The sequence below is a fragment of the Amblyomma americanum genome, chromosome 3, assembly GCF_052857255.1.
Source record: "Amblyomma americanum isolate KBUSLIRL-KWMA chromosome 3, ASM5285725v1, whole genome shotgun sequence".
Classification (NCBI taxonomy): domain Eukaryota; kingdom Metazoa; phylum Arthropoda; class Arachnida; order Ixodida; family Ixodidae; genus Amblyomma; species Amblyomma americanum.
In genome coordinates, this window is record NC_135499.1 from 220,732,959 (window position 1) to 220,756,306 (window position 23,348).

Consider the following 23,348-nt stretch of genomic DNA (forward strand, 5'->3'; position numbering starts at 1 on the left):
CAATGGCGTTGCAATTAACGATCGCAGTTATGCAAATGAGGCGTAGCAAACCACTCGGTGCAAACAGTTGAGTGGCTGTTGTTGATCGGGTGCTTAAGCAGCCCCGCTGCTGCACCTGCGTTTGCTCCGCTCTTATGAATAATTTGGTTCCGATTCGGCGCGTCATGTTTGCTGTTATACTCGGTTTACTGCCGAGAGACATTTCACGCACTCGGGAAGCGTTCCTCTCCGCAGAGCGATTCGTTGCCGCATAAAATGCGCGGGTTTCTGAGGTTGCGACCGAGGCTGGCTGGTTTTGAGAATATATAAACGCTGCTTATTTGCACGGCAGGCGAAACACGTATGATGAGGCAGGATGCGATATCACCATATCCGAGCTGCATCTCCCGCGGAAAAACAATCACGCGGATATTTGTCCCGCAGCACACATGGTCATTTATTGGCCGACGAAAGCCCCACATTAAACTAGGGCGGGTTTTTGGATCGATTGAACTTTAAGGAACAAGCAGCATTGGACGCGATTAGAAATTTGCTGGTCGTGCTGCTGAGGTTTCAATGTTTACTAAACGCGAAATGAAGAAAATCCTTGAAGGGTGGCGTTAGAGCAAGCTAGTAACGGAGAGAAATATTATAATGAATGTCATTCAGTCACGACGTCTTGAGTAAACAGGATTCATCAGTGGCTCCTCCTTGTAGTTGAACTAGGGGGACTGAGTCGAGGAAGTGGTCGACCTTTGTGATATGAAGAAGTCTCCCCAGGAACTTGCCCCTAACGCTTTCTGCAATTATGGCACGGATTTTGTTAGATGCTGCGTTACAGCTCGAAGAGAACGAATGGACCTCTCTCGCTTTCCTGCATATGTGCAGCGGCACTGTCCAAAACAACAGACAAAGAAATCACAAGAAGCTTTTCTACTTAAATTAAGTTACAGGCAATATTCATGCATTTTTTTTCCTCGCAGGTAGTACCAGATTTAATTTTAAACGCCGACAAGGACTGCTTGCGATGTCCGGTATATTGATTACTTGCATACTGAGACACATTCGCAGAATTTATTTCGTGTGTGTGTACTTCTCATGTGCTTAATAATGCATTTTCACGTTCACAGAGCAGTTCTTAACGGCAAGTAACGAGTTATGTTAGAGGTGTTCTGATACAATTCTGCTGCTGCTTTCTTTTTACTTCTTCATGCTGCGATTGAGCTGGCGTCTGCTGGCGACAGAAAATCGTGGTGGCGCGTAGTGAATTTTATTGTTTTTTCTCACGCCTTGACGGCGAGCGGTTCCCGGAAAGTGGCCCCTTTTTTGTGTTTATTGTCTGTTCCACGGGTTTGCAGGGCCTAATTTTTTTAGAAAACCAAAGAAAAAAACACAGTCATTGTTAGAAATATGACAGCTGACAATATGCCTACAAAACAAAGCACAAGAAATGCATAAAAGGAGCCTTGGGGCCCTCGCGTGTGTGCTACATTGCCTGTATTTCTTGGGCTCTATTGTGAAGAAGATGTCTCAGTTTCGCAACGTTCCGACTGCGTAACATTCTGACTCACTCATAAAATAAGGCGTAGTTACTTCGTACTACCTCTGCTACGCTGTGCACACTCAGGGAATGCGCCTTTTCTTTCGCAGTCGCTTTACTACTGCAGTTGACCACGAATGTTTCGTTCTCTAATGTGGAGATGCAAGTGTCACGTCAAAAACTAAAACCAAAGAAGTTAAAAAAGAGGAGGCGAGAAAAATGCGGCACCGAATCGAGAAAAAGAGCGACTGTACAGGTTGCGAACAAAGTATGTAAAACAGGCTGCATGACGACACATGATAGTTGCGTAAAACAGCGAGAAAATGCTCTTGAAGTCAGCCGGAATAAGGCAGCGCCAAAAACAACGTGGGTTTTTTGGGTTGGGCAAAGCATTCTGGTCGAGATTTGCAAGGTTTCACGCTGTAATATGATGCCATATGTAGTAGTCGTGACATTTCTAACATTATTTGTCATCTTTCCCAGTGTGCACGCTAGAGTTGGCCAGTGGGGCAGTAAATTTGGCGACCATGATCTCCGCAGTTGTGTGGCGACACAGCCACCTCACAGACCAGCACTTTGTTGAAAAAAAAAAGAAACTACACGAGGGTTACAAAGTAATTGCGTAGGCTTCGTTATGTGTTAGTTTTTTTTTTGTACTGGAGAATAAGTGATGCAAGATTGGAAACACTTAAATATGAGCGGACACAAAGCGTGGCACAGATTAGCTATGTAATAAAAAAAAAACGCTCAGTGCAGTGTCGCATGCGGACTCTCTGGAAGCTGGAAAAGAGCTGGAAGGTTTTCTTGTCGTTCTTTTGCAGGTGCTGGAAGATGCATTGTTTCCCAAGATTTCACTTCAACGGATATCGCTCTCACTGTAGTGTCCTCAGAAGTCACTTTACCGTTCCCAATAAACACCTGTCCATTCGCTTAGTTGCTTTCTGTCGAGTGAAAGCAATCTTGGCTCTACCGCACGTGTTAACGCAAGTTTTTCGCGTTCACGATGTCATCACTGCGTTTCATACCCAAGTGCTGATGATTTCTCATGACTTCAATATCGAGAATTATTCAGGTGGGTAAGGAAAAATTGTTCTTCAATACCAACATTTCGCAACGCTGGCATACTATATACACAAGACATTGGTAAGGACAGCGTATACAGAGTACAATTTGTTACCAAACACGTTTCTGTCAGCAACAGCCTGCTGTCGTTGGGATGATCTCACTTAAAGAGGGGCCAAGCCGTGTAAGACACATCTCGCACTGCTGCCCTCTGCTATCCACGTGTGAGACCTCATGCTCGCCATTTATGTAAGCAAATGATAGCAACGTGTCTTGGCAGGCCTGTGCGACAGTATAAGCTGTAGCATAGCCAAGTTTCACGCATGAAGGCATAAGCTCCTTTCAGCCTTAATTCGCGACGAGCATAGAACTATGGCTTGGCGATTCGGTGAAGAAACCTGCACTTGTTCGGTTCACGCAAGCTTACGGTGGACGCCATTGACAATTTTAAGTGCAAATCGACGTCCATTGGTGATGGCAGATCCCGCAGCGGCTCATTCGCACTGCGTCACATGAACTTACATACAAAGGGGTGACTCAGGTGACATCTCAAGTGCGTTCTTCCCTACGGGAACGGAACGCCGGGCATCCTCGGCTTGGTCGTCTGGCGCCGCGTTGCGCTGGTTTCTCACGCCCACAAACTATCAGTCTCGTGGCAACTGAGGGCCACATGATGTGAAACGGCGTACACCCTTATAAAATGGTCTATAGACAGTCTATAGACTTCTCATACACTCTATTGCCTTCCTACAGACATTTCTTTTTGTATGTTCATAGTCTATACATTGTCTATAGACAAAAGTCTACTAACATGGCCATAAATCTAGAGATTGTCTATAGACTGTCTATACCATTTGTATCACCTGTACACTTCTGTAGGATTTGTCTATGAACAGCCTATAGACTTCATAAACGGAAGTCCATGGACAGTCTATAGACCGCCTAAAAATTTGTAAGGGCAATTCCCATCCAGCATCGTGAGCAGTGACGGCACTTATGCAACCTGTACCGTACAGAACCGTGTTTCCGGTACGGTGTGACTGGGGAAAGGAAGAGAGACCTGACTGGACTCTCAGCGGAGACGGTTTGCATTGCAGCTGCCCTCGGTAGACTAACTAGTTTTTCGATGTTTCTCAAAAACACGCTCCACATTCACCCAGTTAATTGAAGCTCACTCAGCCATCCACGTGTCGCCCTTATCACATTCAGCAGAAGTTTCGGATCTGGTTTCATAAGCATTTATTCCTTCATCTCTTTCTCCCCTCACCCCTTTCCCCCCGTGCAGGGTAGCCAACCGGCTATTCGTCTGGTTAACCTCCCTGCCTTTCCTCCTCCTCCTCATCCTATTCTCATATTAAATAATAATGAGCGGCTCGGATGCATCTCATGGGATGCTGGCCGTATTTGTGGAGGGGAGCGCTTTTTTTAATCTGTATTCAAATAAGCGCTGCTGATGGTGTAGAGTTAATCGTAGAACGGCGCTGCGTTCGTATCAGCACTGCACTGGCCCTGAATTGCCGATTCCAGCGTCCCCTGACGAGTTCGCTTGAACCTTTCAATTTCTCCGTGCTCACAGATGTGGAGCACCTGGAGGCCCAGGCCAGCTACAGGACTGCGCGCCTGCGCTGGCAGTACCGCCACCTGCCGCAGCCGCCGGCGTTCCGAGTGCAGATCTGCGAACTGCTGCCGTGGCTGCCGAAGACGGGCCCTCGCTGCCGCGTCCGGAGGCTCAGTCTGCGGGGGCCGCAGGCCGTCTACGACGGTGATGGCGCACCGCGCAGCTTGGACCTCCTGCGCAAGTCCTCCAAGTCCGGCTACGAGGCCCTCATAGGTGAGGCTCGCCCGCGGCTCGTTCACCCACGGGGCCAGCATCAGTCAAAAGCCGGGGCGAAGAGGCGGCGAGAAAATAAAAAGAAAAAGAGATGAAAACGCACTCGACAGCGTGCTGTTTAGGGCAGGAGTCGGTGATATGAGGGTATAGAGCCCCGAATTTGCGTGCGGATTATGAGGGTGGAGGAGGAGGAGTAAAAAAGTTCTATGCAATGAATTTTAGATTGGTGGCTTGATGGCAGGCTCCAAATCAGTTTCCACTGCCTGCGACTTATTAACGTGCGGTGGCATCGCACAACAATTTCGCCTCCATCAATGTACGGCGTCCCATTCTAGGGCGGTTAAAAAAAAGAGGACAGAATTAGAAGCAGAGCCAGCTTGGAGTTATGTAGCGATAGCTACATTACGGTAGCATTTCGAGCCTTCAGCTTGGCGGCGCCGCCACCCTGTTGGCTGCACCGCAACCCCGCGGCTGCGCCGCCACGCTGTCACGTGGTTGGTCACGTGGTGAGGAGCAGCTGCCGGCGGCGCAGCGCCGTGGCTGATCACGTGGTTCGTCACGTGGTTGGTCACGTGACGAGCCACGTGGTGCGGAGCAGCTACCGCTGCTGGCGGCGCGGGGCGACGGCGAAACTGAGCTGCAACAGCTGTGCGCACGAGCAGTGTCAAGTGGAACGAAGATGAAGAATGAACGCCCAGGGAAACGGAGCGGCGAAATACTCACTTTGCATTTCAACTGAGCAAGTTCCACCCGGCCAGCTTTAGCTATCGCGTCATTCCAGGTTTAACGAAAGCTAAACCACCGCCAATTTTTTTCAGAAATTTTCCATGGGTTTTAGCCGGAGATTAAAGTTCCTGAGGTACAAATATATCGTTTCAAAACTCAGCTAAGGTTTATGCGTACAAAAAGCTATAGCCAAAATCTGTGCTTTGGCAAAAAAGGGTGCAGTGAGAGAGGTCACCCCCTCAATACGAAAAAGTGTATGTTTGAAAACAACGCTGAACCACATTTTTAGGCAAAAATCGTTCTGGAAATACACGGTTCAAACGCACCCCGCCCTTGCCCCCTCGCCCCCTCGCCTTTTTCAACAGCCCCTTCAAGGCTGACCGAGAAATCCGCTCCAAAATTAAACGAGATTCAACGGTTGGAATGTGTGAAGCTTGTAAAAAATCTATCACGCTTTTTATTTTTTCCTGGCAGCGCTTAAAACGAGACCGTAATCGTCGAATAAAGCCTCGACGATGTGCAGGCTTCTCCTGACAACTTATTGTTGTGCGGAGAAGCTTAGCGATGATGTCATATGAGGACGATTTTAGCCTTCCGGTTTCTTCGCCAACTCAATACCGTGTCCCGTCGAATGACGCCAAACAACGCTCAGCGAGCTTTATCTGTCTGATTACTTCTTTCGAGCAAGCGTTCTTCGCTTGTAAATGTGCATCCCTCTCAATACTACGTCATCCTGCTTCCCATTACCCGGTGCTGCGCCGCGCCTCTGAAGCCTGATCCCCATTGTGCGTTTATTCGGCGATTACGTCGGCATTTAAAACACTAGCTCAAAAAGACTTTGCACGCATCCCCTACAAGATTAAAAGATTCAGTCCTTTTAAATTCGCCGAAATCAAACTCCTCCAGTTGCCCTTTAACCATTAAGTACTCAAAGACTGTTTTTTTTTAATGGTGCAGACGATGAAAATCTGCGCATTCGTGAATTTCAGTTGCCGGTTGTATTTTGTGAGCTGCAGAGAGGCTCGGGTAGTACGCTACTTCGGCTAGCCCGTTTCTCAAGGCTGTACAATAAACAGACGCAAGAAAAACAAAATATCTAAATACAAGAAAAACATATAAGTATGAAATGAAATGATTCCGTGTGAGAGGGTGGGCTGTGTGACGGATTTGAAGAGGCAGCTTTCACGGATGTCCCAGCTCTACAAATATATGTGTGAGCAACGGTGCTTTGCATTGAAAGGTCGGTGAACATGTAAATGCCAAACTCACAAGCGTTCACCTTTTGTTGACATGTCAGGAAGAAGAAAAAATGCTGAGCCTGTCCCTCCTGACCCACCACGCAGAAGCTTTAATTCGGCTGCAGTAATCAAGAACCCACGAACCGTTGGCAGGTGTGCGCCCAGTGGCTCGCGGAAAGTTGGAGCATAGAGAAAATTACTGAAATGGCTGGAATACAACCTGAATGGAGATGAGATGAAATGGAATAGAAGCAGACATGTCGAGCACTATTCTTCGTCCTCTGTTAACTTGGTCTTGAATCTTCCAACATGTAACGCGAGTACACCGTGCTTTCTATGCACAGCTGGAGCGGAGACTGTTGGGACTATTATATACAATAGCAGCATTGTTTTTATAAGACGCGTTAAAAGATGAGCAATCACTGTCTTTCTTTTTTTTTCTCGATCCTTCCTTTACCAGCAACGCCATAGGCTCATACTGATCGCCGCCTCTTTTGTTCTGTGAAGTCGAGTTTTGATATGTATTTTTCCCCTCTGGTGCATTTTATGCAGTGCCGCCAGTCTGCGCAGGAATACCTTTCAGTCGATGATACGACCACTAATACGAGGAATAATCCCGAAGGGGTCAGGGAGAATGCCAGTGATATGATGGCTTGATGAGGTTCACTGGTCACTGACCAAGGTCAACAAAAAATGACGTTTCGGGAGCGCTACGGCTCCCTTGTTCACAATGAGCAACCAGCTGGACGTCCCGGGCTTTTTGTAGCGGTTACTATCGTTCTGAGGCATTTCGCGTAGATAGGGTGCAACGTGCCGTCATTCTTATTTATTGCGTTGGGCGTAGTCTGGATGATTAATGACTCGAGATTTCGGCGGGCTGATACATTCTTTTCCGTTGTCACTATATCTGCTTCATCCCAGTTAATTTCGTGACCAGTCTCTTGCGCATGTTCCGCGATTGCGTTCGTTGTCACTTTTCCTTTTCGTACATCGTACTGATGTTCTTTCAGGCGTCTCTTGAAGTCTTTCGTTTCCCCTATGTAAACTGATGAACAGTCGGCGCAGGCAATCTTGTAAACCACGCCGGGAAAACTGGCACGAGGGAGCTGGTCTTTCACGTTTACAAGCTCATTTCTTATCTTGCTTGTTGGGACATGTGCAACATGGACGCCGTGCTTGCGGAACATCCGCGCCAGCGCCTCGCTGATCCCCGGTACATACGGGATAGCGGCTCGTTTCGGTGCGTTAGCTCTTTCGTCTTCCCGGGCAGCAGGCTTACTTGATACAGCCACTCTTTGCGTGTTCCGAATGAAGGAAAGCGGGTAGCCGTTTCTTTTCAAATCTTTTTCCACGGTCTTCATTTCGTGGTTTAGGGCGGCGTCTTCACTGCATACTTCCCTGGAACGGTTGATTAGAGATGCCACCACTGACCGCTTATGACTGACAGGGTGTGCTGAATTGAATTCAGCACACCCTGTCAGTCATAAGCGGTCAGTGGTGGCATCTCTAATCAACCGTTCCAGGGAAGTATGCAGTGAAGACGCCGCCCTAAACCACGAAATGAAGACCGTGGAAAAAGATTTGAAAAGAAACGGCTACCCGCTTTCCTTCATTCGGAACACGCAAAGAGTGGCTGTATCAAGTAAGCCTGCTGCCCGGGAAGACGAAAGAGCTAACGCACCGAAACGAGCCGCTATCCCGTATGTACCGGGGATCAGCGAGGCGCTGGCGCGGATGTTCCGCAAGCACGGCGTCCATGTTGCACATGTCCCAACAAGCAAGATAAGAAATGAGCTTGTAAACGTGAAAGACCAGCTCCCTCGTGCCAGTTTTCCCGGCGTGGTTTACAAGATTGCCTGCGCCGACTGTTCATCAGTTTACATAGGGGAAACGAAAGACTTCAAGAGACGCCTGAAAGAACATCAGTACGATGTACGAAAAGGAAAAGTGACAACGAACGCAATCGCGGAACATGCGCAAGAGACTGGTCACGAAATTAACTGGGATGAAGCAGATATAGTGACAACGGAAAAGAATGTATCAGCCCGCCGAAATCTCGAGTCATTAATCATCCAGACTACGCCCAACGCAATAAATAAGAATGACGGCACGTTGCACCCTATCTACGCGAAATGCCTCAGAACGATAGTAACCGCTACAAAAAGCCCAGGACGTCCAGCTGGTTGCTCATTGTGAACAAGGGAGCCGTAGCGCTCCCGAAACGTCATTTTTTGTTGACCTTGGTCAGTGACCAGTGAACCTCATCAAGCCATGATTCCTGACCAGACGGTATGCCGTCGAACCCTCGACTACATATGATGGCTTATTTTCTTTTCGCATCACGGGCTCCAAATGTCATACACGCAACAACGAAAGTATAAATTTCGCAAAGTGATAACCAGAAAGACCTACAAGTGCTCACTATGGGAAGTACTTACTTTATGTAAGTGTACAGGCAGGATAAATTGGTTACATAGAGATCTTTTTTCTTCCGCAGCCACACAGCGGCTACATTTATAGCAATTCACAAATGTCCTGCGCTGATAATCTTCAAAATTCGAGCCTTAGTGATGCAACATTGACTCTGTGCGCACCGCAGGGGACCTTCGGCTGCTGACCAACTACAGCGTGGCCGTGGAGCCGGACTTCTCCAGCGACTCGGACGCCAACGCCATCCTGTACGGCTCGGGCCCTTCTCCGCCGGCAGATGGCGCCACCGGAGAGGAAGACCGCCGCTTCCAGATGGTCACCTCTGAGTACGCGCTCATGACCACCAGGGGATGTGAGTGTACCCACTTCTAGAGCCGATGCGGTGCTACGTCGCTGATACCTCCGCACTGTGCAAGCGCCAGCCAAGGCGAGCCTCGTGGCCGTGATCACGCGAGCAAATGAGCACAACCATGGCGACGCAAGGAAAAGCTGCAGACGTTTGAATAATTTTTCCTAAATTTTAGGATTTTTCTGGGTGGTTGTACAACTGCACTAAGGATAAAACTACCTACAATAACTTTGTTGTCTGAAATCTACCTCATGCTGACGGATTCCCCCATATATTGGACTACAGCCAGAGGTAGTGAGCCCCTTAGTAAAAGTGGTGCTTCGCCGTTTCTTTCCTGATACACGCGACTAACAAAGCAGTTCACTTACGTGAAAAGAAAAGTTAGCCGTAGTTAAGCGTAGTGGTCTTGTTTCTTAGAATTATCTGGAAGTACTGAGCCAGGCCGGCACCTGTTTTCCTACTTTCTCTGGTCGTGTAGAGGGAAAAAGCTGACTAGCAAACTTATCTCAGTAAATGTATGTACACAAAGTAAATAGAGAGAGGGACATTGGTCGTTTCAACGAGTTCTCAGGAAAATGATAAGACATTTTCGTACTTCCTTTTTTTTTTCTGCGCAGCCTTTTTGTCGGTCCTGGGTTTGCTGTTACCGACATAGACGGCCAGCAACAAAACTCCCCTATCCGGTGCAAATCCAGGCCCCGACTTCCACCCTCGTTTCTTCACAAGCATAAGGCCTAAGTAAATCGCTGAGAGGCAATGGAGACTAAGCTAGTTAAAATATTTTCAAAGCAGGAATAGAACTGAGTGAAATGAAGCCCATCGTATTTACCAGAGAAGAGAGGGAAACGGTATAAAAAGAAAGAAAAATTTGTAGAAGGCGGCTTCTTGTTCTTTCCAGCTGTTGCCGTTTTAATTAGCCCACGTATACATAGAAGGACAGTGTTTACGCGCCTACTCGAAGCCATGAACTCATATGGCGATTCAGAGACACCATCGAGCCATTGCTCGCAGCAGCCCGCGACCACCAGCGTGCTGAGCTTGTACTTAATTGTGCCCCATTGAGACGGGGAACGCTCCAACGTGACTGCGTTCGCTCGTGAATGGAAGATGGATATCCGAGTCACCCATGTGAGGATAGTGAAGATGATGACTGTTGTCTATCAAGTCACACCTGTATCGTGAAATTTCTACGCCACTCGGCAGAAGAACTTTTTAACGAGTTTAAATTGACGATGCTTGCTTTGTTAAATAGAGATTGAGGACAACTTCATGAAATGGTTGCTCTCAAACATATCTTCTGTCTCTTTCTGGGTAGCTACGTAAACTTTTCCCCGGCAACAACAAACAAAGTTATTGACCCGCCGGGGTGCCTCAGAGGTATTGGTGTTTTGCTGCTGATCCTAAGGTCGCAGGATCAATCCCGGCCACGGCGGTTGTATTTCGATGGAGGCGAAATACAGGAAACGCCCCTGTGCTGTGTGATGCCAGCGCAAGGTAAAGAACCGCAGGTGTGGTAAATTATTCCGGAGAAGTCCTTCACTGCTCTGTCTCTCGTAGCCCATGTGTCGCTTCTTATCGCCAAACCCAAAAATACACAATTTTAAGAGCGGTAGCTCTTACTCATCACATTTCGAGATTTCGTGGGATCTGCTACCATCCTTGATCACAGCGCCATCTGTGGCAGCAACTACTCATCACGTTTCGAGATTTCGTGAGGTCTCCTACCACTCTGGGATCAAAGCGCCATCTGTGGCTGCAACTAGAAAACAGTGCATCTCGCATTGAGACTTGTAACGCCATATACAATAGCATTGTAGAAACAACCACCTGCCGCGTGCCAATAATGATGTCACGGTCCAATATGGTGGATAGATGTGGAACAATGTGAGTATGACGTCAGGAGACAAAATGGCAGCATAGTTTCGGTTTCTCAAATATAAGATGGCGGCCATTAAAATTGGCTGTGCCCTCTCATCTTTTTGAGCCACCCCCCCCCCCCCCCCCACCCCTCACCAAAAAATATCCTAAAACGGGTAGGAAAGCGGCCCCGTTATGGGACTGTTATACGTGTATTCATTTGTTCCGCTATATATATATATATATATATATATATATATATATATATATATATATATATATATATATATATATATATATATATATATATATATATATATATATATATATATATATATATGCTCCGGCAATAACGGGCACCCAGCCGGGGACAGTTGTATACCGAATTTGATCGGCAAATAAAACCTTATGCCTTGTGGTATAGAAATAAAACCACAATTACATAATAGGTAAACATTGTATACATGCAATTACTAATTGAAGCGTTAGCATATCGCACCACAAGCCGTTTTCTAGGCCTACCTTGATTCCCCAAACGAAGCAAATTCCGTTTGGGACGCATCTTGAGGGGGTGCAACTCGACAATGGGCAGACGTGCATCGTAATTTCTCTGATAAATGGCGCTAGGTGGTGATCGTGCACGCGTAGCCGAGCATGGTGGCAATCCACCCCGTTTCAAAAGGTATTACATTCCGTTTCTCGAGACGAGCGGCGCATTATTCTTCGCTTTCTTCATATAGTAAACCAAATAGCTAACACTCGTTACTTCAACGTCTTCCAGACGGTGGCGGCCTTTTCTTTTACAGTTATTTAAGAGAAAATTGAATTTAATGATTTTCCTGCCGTTTGATTCAAACATGTGACGTCCGCATGCAGACGGACTGGTGGCCGCCGTTTTGTAGTGAATGACGCGTAGGATAGCCTCCGGGATTCACGACTAAATTCTGGTGTCAACGCACGCAGTTCACTTTCGAAATTGGCCGATGGTGGCTACACTTGCATTTCGTTTTTTTTTGTGCGTGTGTGTGTTTTCTATTCGTTCGAATGCCGTAGTATATCAACACAAGCTTACTTCAATTTATCCTCAGCACCCCTTGAAAGGACTTTCTCGGTTCATGCCCTTCTTGACAAGGTGCTATCATTTCAAGGAGGTAAAAGTAGCAGGGCAGTATAAAGAAAAGGCTGGCCTAAGGTACACGCAACCAAAGAGAAACACAAACATGAGAGGCCACAGCGATGCAGAATGTTGAAGCGCGGTGTCCTGGGGGGCAAACACTCGAACGTACCGCGTGGGTTTTCGCGTAAAAAAGGACCCTTCTCAACCCTAGCGTGAATTGCCCCAGGCTGAAGATCACCTCATGTCTGCTGTTGTCTCGAAGAGGTTTATTTTGCGGGGGTAATGACCGAAGCCGTAGCTGCTCAATGCAGTTTTCGACCCGGTGTTGTTGGTAGCACTGGGCTCACTACTCGTCGCAGAGTCACGTGGTCTAGCAGACGCAGTTCTTGCATGAAACAAGCAAAGGAATTTTCACTTCAAACCTACTCATCCTTTACGGCTTTCATTCGTAGTACCTTAGTACAACGTATTCACTTAAACAGTGTCTTGAAAGATTTTACACTGGGCTCGAGCCTTGAGAAAATTTTCTTGCGACCCTTGGTCCAAAGGCTAGAGTTCAGAACTTCGTTTTTTTTTATTGCGCAGATAAGTGTAGACTGTAGCAGTCCTTTCTATCTCCTGGGACGAGGTGGTGAAATTCAGCCATTCTCGGCCTTCTCTGCTCATTAAATTTTTTAACTGAATGTGCACTCATTCCGATAGTTCTTTCCGGGCAGTTTAGCAAAGCATTTATGCTTGTATCTAAAGTTCAGGCGTTCCTCTTATTTTACTCTTTAAAAGAAGACAGGGCTCTTTTGCATGCAACCCTTTAAAATTCGAGAATGAACGGATTTGTAAGCCGAAAACAAAAGTTATCCATCTTTAATGAACTAGCAGAAATTCAGGGGATTATGTAATACTTGTACAAAAGGGAGGATCGTTGGGCCAGTTGGTTCATGATTCAAGACTGAAAACGGCGCGAAAAACGGGACAAGATAGAGATAGAGACATAGAGTGTGTGTTGCTTCTCTCTATCTTGTCCCGTTTTTCGCGCCGTTTTCAGTCTTGAATACTCGTACGTTACCATGTCTCCAGCACGCTGATATATGTGCACAGGACACCTTGTAAATGGTCGCCCACTTGAGAAAGATGTAGTTTCCATGAAGAAGGAAGACAAATTATATCTATTGTGATTCTTGGGCTCATTCCACCCGAAACCAAAGATTTTACTCAGGTATGTCGACGACTGCTTCGCCGTCATCAAAAGATCTGAGACTCGAAATTTCCTTCGTCATTTAAACTCCTTAGAACCTGACATTCAGTTCACGCTAGATGTGGAACAAGAAAACTCTCTGCCGTTTTTGGACGTCCTCGTGTCCCGAAACCACAATACCCTTCAATTCTCTGTATACCGCAAACCAACTCACTCAGGCCGGTATCTCCACTTCTCTTCGAACCACCCGAGAGTCCATAAAGCATCAGTGGTGAAGAACTCATCATGAACGGCTACCCAAAACACTTTATTCAAAAACCATTCGACGTCAAAATCACAACATTCGTCAAGAAATCAACGCACAAAGACCAACGCCACCACCAAAATACATCACTTTACCTTATGTCGGAGGGGACAGCGAAACCATCGCCCGAATCCTGAAAAAATCGGGTCTCGAGGTTGCGCACAAGCCCACAAACACTGTTGCGCTCTGCCTACCTGTTCCCAAAGACCGGCCGCGGAGAGAAAGAGCCCAAGGCATTGTCTACAAAATTTCATGCGCCGACTGCGATGCAAGCTACATCGGCGAAAACAAAAATTTCAAAGAAAGAATTCGACAACATAAAAACGACATCCGCAAACTCGCAAGAGAGCGCAATCCAGTAGCCGAACATTCCGAGGACTCCGACCATAGAATCAACTTTGAAGAAACCAGCATCCTCGGAACCGATACAAATTACCACAAAAGGCTCCTTCTGGAATCCTGGCATATCCAAACCGCCCCGAACAAATATCAACCGCACAAAAGGAAACCTGCCCCCACGGGACTTAGCTCTTCAACTCAACGAAAAAAAAGTCGCCTTTCACCACCTCCCTGCACTGCGCCAGCGTGACTAACAGCCTTAACCCTCCTCCCCCTCCCCCGCGCCTTTCGCGTCACAACTGTCGTTCCTTTGACCCTCCCCTCCATGCTTAAAAGACGCTAGCTACTGCCCTCAGTCACCCCTGATGAAGGAGCCGAGTCGGCTTCGAAACGTTGGGTTAAAGTTAAAATCTTTGGTTGCAGATGTGCAGTTCATTATAAGTCTTCAAACCCAAGCAGACAGGCAAATCTGTCAAAATGTTTAGTTTTCAATCTATTGTGATTCTACACGTTCTACATTTTTTGATGTTATAGTAGGTGTTCTACGCGCCGTATCTCATAACTTTTCCGTCAGATGATAAATAGCACGTGGCTGATAGAGGCGGTGATTTCGTTCCTCGATCCCATCCGAGCATGTTTGCGACAATCGCCGGCGTCGAGTTCTTTGCGGGCGCAAGTCAGCCCAACGAAGAGTTTAATATGGAATAGATTGCGCAGCCTTTCTGACTGCCGGACTGCTGTCACCAGCTCAAGACAAACTGAAAAGTGTTTCTTTGTAAGAGGTGCTGAACTTCGTAATCTCGCACCGCTGATTTATGCTTGATTTTTGCGTTTTGCACAGGTACAGGCCAATCGTGCGATTAAGCTTTCAATTTGGGCCCAAGTATAGCTTCTCACCTTAGTTGTCTTAAAGGAAAACCGGTCACAACTCCATAAAATTTTTGTTGCTAGTAAAAATCATCCGTTTGGCACAATGTGGCCTGTATGTTGACGCTTATTCAATAGCAAAAGACGCACTTGTTGCAGAGAAAATTAGAGTTTAAAATTTTTGCCCCCAGTCGATACAAATTTTTGAGGTCAACACCAAAAAGCACACCGTGATCACCATTTCGAACTAAGTATTGGCCTAGCCTGTCCTCTGTAATTCGTGAGCTTGCTTACAATATCGGCCGGTGATCGCTAAACGTCCATTTCATATCTAGACTTTTCTAGCTTGTATGAGCTCTGTCCTTTTTTTTATATAAAGTAGCGGCTTTGTCGTTAGATTGTGGTAATCTCTCAATGCAGATCAACTTAAACATCTCCGCAGTAACACTTTAAAGAGGGCTGGTCTGCTTTTTTTTTCTCAGCTCAGAGTTTCAGAAATAGTGCTTGGGCTGAGTTCTGGAAAACAGCCCCGCTGCAGTAGAGAGAAAGCGAAAGGTGCGGGTGACGAATTCGCGCTTAGGTTCATCCTCCTCTCTTGCAAAGAACTTAAATCGCCCGGAGCGGCGTCTAGGTTCATCGATCATTAAGAGCGGGCAAATGAACTGCGCGCGCTTGGAGGAACAAAGCCTATCGGAAAGAAACACTTAATAAGAAATGCATTCTTTTATCTTTCCTTCATGGACAAGCGCTCGACAAGCTGAAGAGGAGCTCGTCGGATGGGCCTAATGACGACATCGGTGTTTTTCGGCGAGTACGCAAGAGGTCTTGTCGAGACGAGCACACCTTCGCTGAGTGACTCACAAAGCAAGCGTAACTTATGGCTATAGAAACCTAATCTTTTTCGCGTACGTGGAAGCAGACTCGCCCACTGGCTGCCATCTGGTGGCCTGTATTAATCTTCGAGCAGCTCAGCATGTCAGATATGAAAGAGGCCTCCGCGGTGGTTGCAGCAGAATGGTTATAACGAGGACACACAAAGGAACAAGCAAACAGACGCTGACGAAGCCGCACTGTCAGCTGAATTCTTTATTGGAAATCTCGCGCTTTTTATTTCGTCGCCAGAATGAACCATCTAGCTGAGTTAAGCACCCTTTTAACGTTCAGAGTGATACTGGTGATGAGGTAAAAAGCTCAGGATTTCCAATAAAGAATTCAGTTGACAGTGCAGCTTCGTTCACGTCTGTTTTCTCGTTCCTTTCTGCGTCCTCGTTATAACTATTCTGCTGCAACCACCGTGAAGTATTAAGCAACGAACACAGTTAAATACCCTGTTATTGAAACAGTTATAATCCTCTTTTTTTCATTAATATTTCAGAAGACATTGGTTTCAGGAGCGTGCATGGAAAAGAAAATTAAATATCAAGAGTCATCTGGGTAACCTCAGGGAAGAGACGTCTCGAGAGGTTTCCTCCTATGTGCTTCGCCAAAGCGCATTGAGCGCATTGAAACTGGACCGACTTCTTTATTGATGCCATGATTAACTTACGGCAAAGAAAAAGTACTACAAACTGCGGTTGCATCGCACTCACAAAAAGAAAGGGCTATAAACGAAGACTCTAGTAAGAAATTTGGTTAGCGGACAGGCTTCTTTCTCGTTCCTTGTCGACCTTCTGCATGCGGAGATTCTGAAAAACAGCATTCATGTCAAGGGAAAGAAAAACTGCATAAAAAGACGATGAGAGCAAGCAAACGAAAACGACACCATGGGCGCAGACTTTACACTTTCAACCAACTATCTAACAAGAACATTTTACTGGGGCATTCATGGCCGGTGCAGGTTTTTCCGATAATCTCTCAACACACGCTCTTTTGAACACAAGTATAACAATACTGCAAACAAAACAGGCATTCGTGCCATCTCGCTTTCACCCTATCTGTTTCACTGTTTTTCTGCACACATAGAAACATATTTAGCAGTTCGAACACCTTTCTGATTTTACCCCATTGAAATATATCTGGCGTATAGAGAGATATCTTTTGAGTTTGCGTATGTCGTTTTTGTTCGTGCCCCTCTATATTTCAGCTCTTCCATCCCGGATAGCTCATTAGGCGAAACTCTTAATTCCAGGCTAAGCACACTTCCTGCCGCTTTTGTCGATACTATACATGAAACTTTTGAATTCTGATAGAAAATTTTCACGGATTAACCGTATTTCGGCGCTACCGACGGTCACAGACTGCATATTTATTGCCGTTCAATCAACACCAAGCGATGTTTACGGATAAATTCGTGTCAGTTACGTTAATGCCAAAACGTAAGGCAGGACACCGAATACTGCGCAGAAGGCTTATTTCATCGCAACCGTGGTTCTATCCCTTCACAGTGATTCTTTTTCTAAAAAAAGCAACAAAAAAACACTACTACACCAGCGGTGCATTATATCTGTCTCTTGAGCACGCGCAGCGGGATATGTAACAATTTATGCTATGAAGTTAAGCTATTATGTTCCAACGACCCTAGTACTGCAGCACCGAGCTTGTTCGAGCAAACTGATCCGAAACTATTGGGCGGTGGTCCACTCATTACAACACCGTGCTGTCGAATGCTCCGCAGAAACCGCTGCTTCCTTGTTGCACGAGGTCGACACGGGTTCGGCGGAGCGCAGGCTCCTTTCACCGCGCCAACACTGATTAATGCACCGCTCAGATCGACGTGCAGCACACTGACAATCCATTTGCTCGAATTTACTCTCCTAATGAACGCAGATTTAATGCATTATTATTAGAAGCCCCACTGTGAAAGAAAAAAAACGGACGATTTAGCGTGGCTAGGCCAAATGCAAATTATGTGCACGAGCACTTCAGTTTTCACTTCGGTTTCAGTTCGAGGCTCAGTTTTCAAGGTCAAGCAGGCTTCAGACAAAGATCGGCGAAATCGGCGAGTGGAGCCCTTAGTGCTAGCGCACTGAAACTGGAGGAGGCACTTAAGCTGTGCCTTAAGGGTTTGACGCGGTAGCGTTAATGGGTTAACGACCATATATGCGGAGTTGGTCATTCTCTATTTTGCATTCATACTTTGCACGTAGGCCCCCTGTTGCCTGAGCGATTTTATTTTTAGTCCTATACGTTTTTGCTAACATTCTTCGTCTGGAGTGTCCATTCTCACTTCTACAAGTGGAGAGGGGACGGGGAGAGGTCAGGAGGAGAGGGGGATTAACCTTTTTAAGCCAATTTCTGGCGCCCCGAATTGTTTCTATATGACGACTAGAGCAGCCTGTTACTTCGAAGTAAATAGCTGTCTTCTACCCATTTATTTTTATACCTTTTGTGTGTTTTACGTCGATATGTTACAGCTAGGTTCGTTATGTATTTGTTGCTACTTTGACATGTTTATGTAACTTATAGTCAGCCCAAGCTCTTTCTTCTTGCTTAAATTTTGCGTGACTGCCTAGCAACTCTGCTCATAGGCTGCTCCGTCCGGGCTTTCCCTAAATCCTCTTCTTTCACATCTCTTTCGAACAAAGCGAAACAAATAACGGATTGCCCTGCCCTTTTGTTAATACGTTGGCTCTTTTAGCTTTCCGGGAAGTCTAGTGCAAAAGGCCGGTAGGCTTCTCTTGCAATTAATCGAGCCTGGAGAGCCAGAATAATCCTCTCTGAACTCACCTACGCAGCCGTTGGCTGCATCGCTCCAGTTCGGGCGTCGTGAAGTCCATGGGATTAACACTTCACCCGCCCCCGGCTCCCCAGCTGACCATTTTCTCCCATTTTGCTGCAGGAAGTTTGCGCAACAGCAGCAATAACGTGGAGGAGGTCGAGAAAATTAGTGGAGGGGTTGCAAGCGAGAGGAACGGAATTGCCCCTACCTCTAGAGGCCTGGCGTTGCATATTCTTTCTTTCACTGAACAGGCGCAGAGTTGTGGGAGCCGCTATGGCTTCAGTTGTCCAGAGACGTGCCGGGTGGCGAAATTTGTTCGTGTATAACGGCAGTAAGCTGTTGTCTGCCGTGGGCTCATCGATCACAACGGCCGGTTACGTGGCAGCAAAAGTACAGGCTAATTGAGAAGCGTTTTTACGTGCAAGCAGCGTCCCCTGTTCAGCTGGGGCCAACTGTGACTTGCGCAAACGCTCCACAGTTGCAGTGAGAAGCACGGCTCCTCTACATCGACTATAGAGAACCAAGTTGTGAAATATTCCGCTTTTTGTTAAGCGGCATTTTATTTCGGCTTTTCAATTCATAGCCAAGAATGGAAAATAACATTGGAGGAGTTTATTTTCTTCGTTTATTCTTGTTTTCATGCAAAACTCTCGTGTTTTTTTTCTAGCTTAGTTAACTGTCTCCTGCCATGGTGATTGCACGCGTGGAATAGAATATAAGGATTTGTGACCAGCCAGCCAAATGAATTGTTAGAGCCCAGTCGAATGAACGGCATTGTGCTGTTCATTGTGTTGTCCATTTCGCAATTTTCATGCCGCTGTTCATGAGTCAAAAGGCGGGGACGCTCAAAAAACGTGCTCACGGGGACATAAAACTTTGTATCAACACATTTGTTAGGCCACATTTCGAGGCGCGGAGAAAAAAAAAACACCCTGCGGACTTCAGCCCCATTCCGCAGAGGCCTACACACAATATCATTGTCGTAAAAAAATTATTATCGATATTTTATGACTTTTTGATGGCTTCCGTGGCAAAAAGCTCTTTTCGCAGCTTGGCTTCTCCAAGGCCCCATTTTGCACAGGAAAATTCGGAGAAAGGCAGAAATAATATAGATGTTCTGTTATACGCGATGAGCAGAATAGATATGATTGTTGCGATGAAGGGTTTACACCACGGTTTAGTAAAAAAAAAAATGACAGAGAATATTTGTAGATTCGAATCAGGGCGAAAACACGGATTCGTGCTACGTGGAAGACGACGAAGCACGTAGCACGAATCCGTGTTTTCGCCCTGATTCGAATCTACAAATATTCTCTGTCATTTTTTTTTGCTAAACCGTGGTGCAAACCCTTCATCGCTACAATCATATCTATTCTGCTCATCGCGTACAACAGAACATCTATATTATTTCTGCCTTTCTCCGAATTTTACGCTGAGAAATGGGGTCTTGGCGAAGTAAAGCAGCGAAAAGAGCTTTTCGCCACGGAAGCCATAAAAAAAAAACAAAAAAACACGGATGTGTGCAACGTAGAAGACGACGTAACCCACCGCGGTGGCTCAGTGGTTAGCGCGCTCGGCAACTGATCCGGAGTACCCGGCTTCGAACCCGACCGCTGCGGCCGCGTTTCGATGGAGGCGAAACGCAAAGGCGCCCGTGTGCTGTGCGATGTCAGTGCACGTTAAGGGGCGCTCACATTAGCGGGAAAACGCGCAACGCCGGGCGTTTCCCGCGTGCCGCTTCCCGCCCAAGCCGGTTTTTCTCCCGCGGACAGCCTGCTCTCCCGTCCCGCGGAGCGATGGGTTCGGTACCTATTTTTCCCGTGCCGGTGACAGAACAGCCAATGGGCGCCGACCGTGAACCGTGACGTCGGTCCCAGTTCAGTGACCCCGTCGGCGGAGGCGGAGGCTGCGCGCGTCCGGCCGGCCGGCCCCGGCCGGCCGGGGCACTCGGCGGCTGCTTTGCCAGGGCGACGGGAGGGGAGCTAGCAGGGTGCGCTTTGCAGTCTTCTCTAGTGTCACGTGACTATCCCCATCTCTTTCTGCTCGTTCGGGTCCTCCCTCAGCGCCTCCTCTCTCCACATTCCAAGACAACCGCAGCGAGAAAACGCGCGTAGTGTGAGCGTCATTCCGAGGAGCTGCGAGGCAGCGTCGACGTTGACGCTGTGCCGGCGCGGGAAGCTTCCCGCTAGTGTGAGCGCGCCTTTAAAGATCCCCAGGTGGTGGAAATTATTCCGGAGCCCTCCACTATGGCACCTCTTTCTTTATTCTCTCAGTCGCGCCTTTATCCCTTCGCTTACGGAGCGGTTCAGGTGTCCATCCAGTTGTGAGACAGATACTGCGCCATTTCATTTCCCTAAAAACCATTTTTCAACTTTTTCATGACCACGATGAACGGGCAGTGCCAGGGGACAGAGTGCCTGTGCTTCTCTGACATACAATGAGCGAAAGACGATGTTGCCAGGCTTTGAAACTCCGGATTTGTGCACTAAATACTACAGGCAGTCCAGCATATACTCGACATAGTCGGATATAAATATAACACATAAGTCATCCAGCATTCACCAAAGTCGGCTTAAAGTAACTATAATAACAAGACGCGAACACTAGGAAGTCGCCAGAGAAAACTTGCAAGCGACAGAATGGTTGCGCCGTTCCGTATGCGGTAGCATGAAAAAATTGTGGAATGGTTAATCAAGTTGATCGATATAAAAGGTACATTGTACGAAAATGTTTTAAAAAAACGCTGGTGTACTGGCACGGCTCAAACAATTTCTCTGAGGCCCGGGTTTTGCGGCTGTTATTTCCCAACCAAAGAGCACACAATGACACAATCTGTTCATAAACTGCTCAGTCCCTACTCACTGTAATGTGGCAGGTATAAGAGATGATACTGATATGTTCTATATTAGCTTGTCAGCAATAAGAGAAAAAAAGGCTACTTGATATTCCTTCGTTACTTGTTAGCGTTGCGGTGAGAGAAAATGGGACAACCGATAAGAGGAAAGAACAAGACGTAGTGTTACAAGCCGTAACTAACTTGTGTTAGGCAAGCAGCTCAAGGGTTGAGTAACACCATGACACGTTACAAATACAGGGAAGCCCTTGCTTTTTAAGCTTATCTTGCATAACAATTTCTTGGGTGGCCCCATTTAAAAGTTTGCTATAATTGGTATAAGGCGGGATCAAAAGAATCAGTAGCGACCTTGACGCCTAACATTATTCCTAACATTATGCCTCGTCATCAATATAGTAAGTTGGCAGGAGCAGATAGCTTTTTGGGTAACTGCTGAATATGTGCGTTCCAGCTCGCTCCATGCGATAGCGCAACTGGCAAATCTTTTTTCTCTTGTACGGTATCCACCGCTCCAAATCACTTGAGTAGACAGACTGGTCCCGTGCTTCAAGGTGCATGCATGTTTCGGCTCAGCGTATCATTCGCTTTTGCGGAGTTCATTCGTAAGCTATTTCTGGTGGGCCAATTAAGTATTTCGGTAAGGACGTCATTTAAACAAAAGAGAAATCAGCACTATTATTAGAAATCGCATGCAGTATGGTAGCTTCGGTGTTCAAAGCAAATTGTGCACGTTTCTTAATGCTGACAACACTGTCCACAAATACAACAAATTTAATGGTCCTAATACGCTGCCTTGAGGGATGCCACATAATATTGATATGAATGAATATTGATGCCCTCTAGTAACCACGATCTGTTTGGTCCTCGTGAGTCACGATTAAAAAAACACTAAGGTAAACACGAATTTCATAATGGTATGAATATTCATTCAAGAAAAAAGTCATAGTAACGCGAGTCAAAAGCTTTTTGTAATGTGCAAATGCCCCAGAGAGGCAGTTTATTAGCTGCTGTTCAGCATTATTCTTTTGTGCTGAAAGAATGGCCAACATTTTTTTTATTTTTGTACGAAAAGAACAGAACGAAGTTTTTTTTAAATGCTTTAACAAGGTTGAATGAGGAAGTACTACTGCTAAGGCGTTTTTACCACGGCGCGAACACATAATGGCTTCAATTAAGGCGTAACAGTCATCCAAACAGCGAAATTATAGCTTCTTGCTCAAGGCGTATCTCTGGGGTCCAGCGAGTGCTTTCTTTGGTCGATTGGTGGCGCACAGTCCGTGACAATTTGGGTGAAAGCTGTTACCCTGAAGGCCCACGAGCGGCTCATTGCCTGTGCTTAATTGCCGAACATTTTTTTCTTGCTGTATTGCAGAACTCCATGTCTGCACTGCTGTACTTCGCGCTTTTTCTTCATTGTTACATAGTACCCCATTGCCTTTTCTACTGTATAATTTCGACACCAACGATATTCCACTTCCTGTGCAACAATTTTCTTGCTTTTCTTTTATATATGCTTGCTGTTAAACTGTTCCTTTTTACGTTTCATGTATGCCCCTCCTGCTCGGGCTTCAGCTTGCAGTATTTGATAAATAAATAAATAAATAAATATATAAATAAATAAATAAATAAATAAATATCGAATACTTTAGGTCGTTATGGCGGTGTCGGTGCCTGAAATTTTATCAGTCACTTCAAATAACTACTTGAAATCACGAAATCTTCGTACTTCAACGTGAATCAACCACTTCACTAAATTACGCCGGAACCATTAGCCGAAAACTCATTCTAGGTTTGGCAAATTGTATCCGTACATATGATATATGGTTTCATCACAGAATGCTATGTTTGAAAGTATGATTTCTAACTAAAGGTGGCAGCTGTTTTGCAACATCATTTCGCATCTCAGTTGAACGACAAGTAATAAATCCTAGTGACTTGCAGGCTTCTCGAAACTCGGGCTTTTCCAAAAGTCTTTTCTCTGCTGACAAGACGAATGCAGATGTAA

At 46.3% G+C, this 23,348-nt stretch overlaps 1 protein-coding gene across 3 annotated transcripts in view; it reads left to right on the top strand.

Moving 5' to 3' along the window:
• LOC144126135 (uncharacterized) overlaps positions 1-23,348 on the top strand; it is a 159,304-nt gene that overhangs the window by 121,604 nt on the left and 14,352 nt on the right. For all 3 annotated transcript variants that reach the window (XM_077660100.1, XM_077660102.1, XM_077660101.1), the window contains 2 exons: positions 4,158-4,412; positions 8,976-9,158. In XM_077660100.1, coding sequence (XP_077516226.1) covers positions 4,158-4,412; positions 8,976-9,158 — 438 coding nt within the window. The remainder of the gene's footprint in view (positions 1-4,157; positions 4,413-8,975; positions 9,159-23,348) is intronic.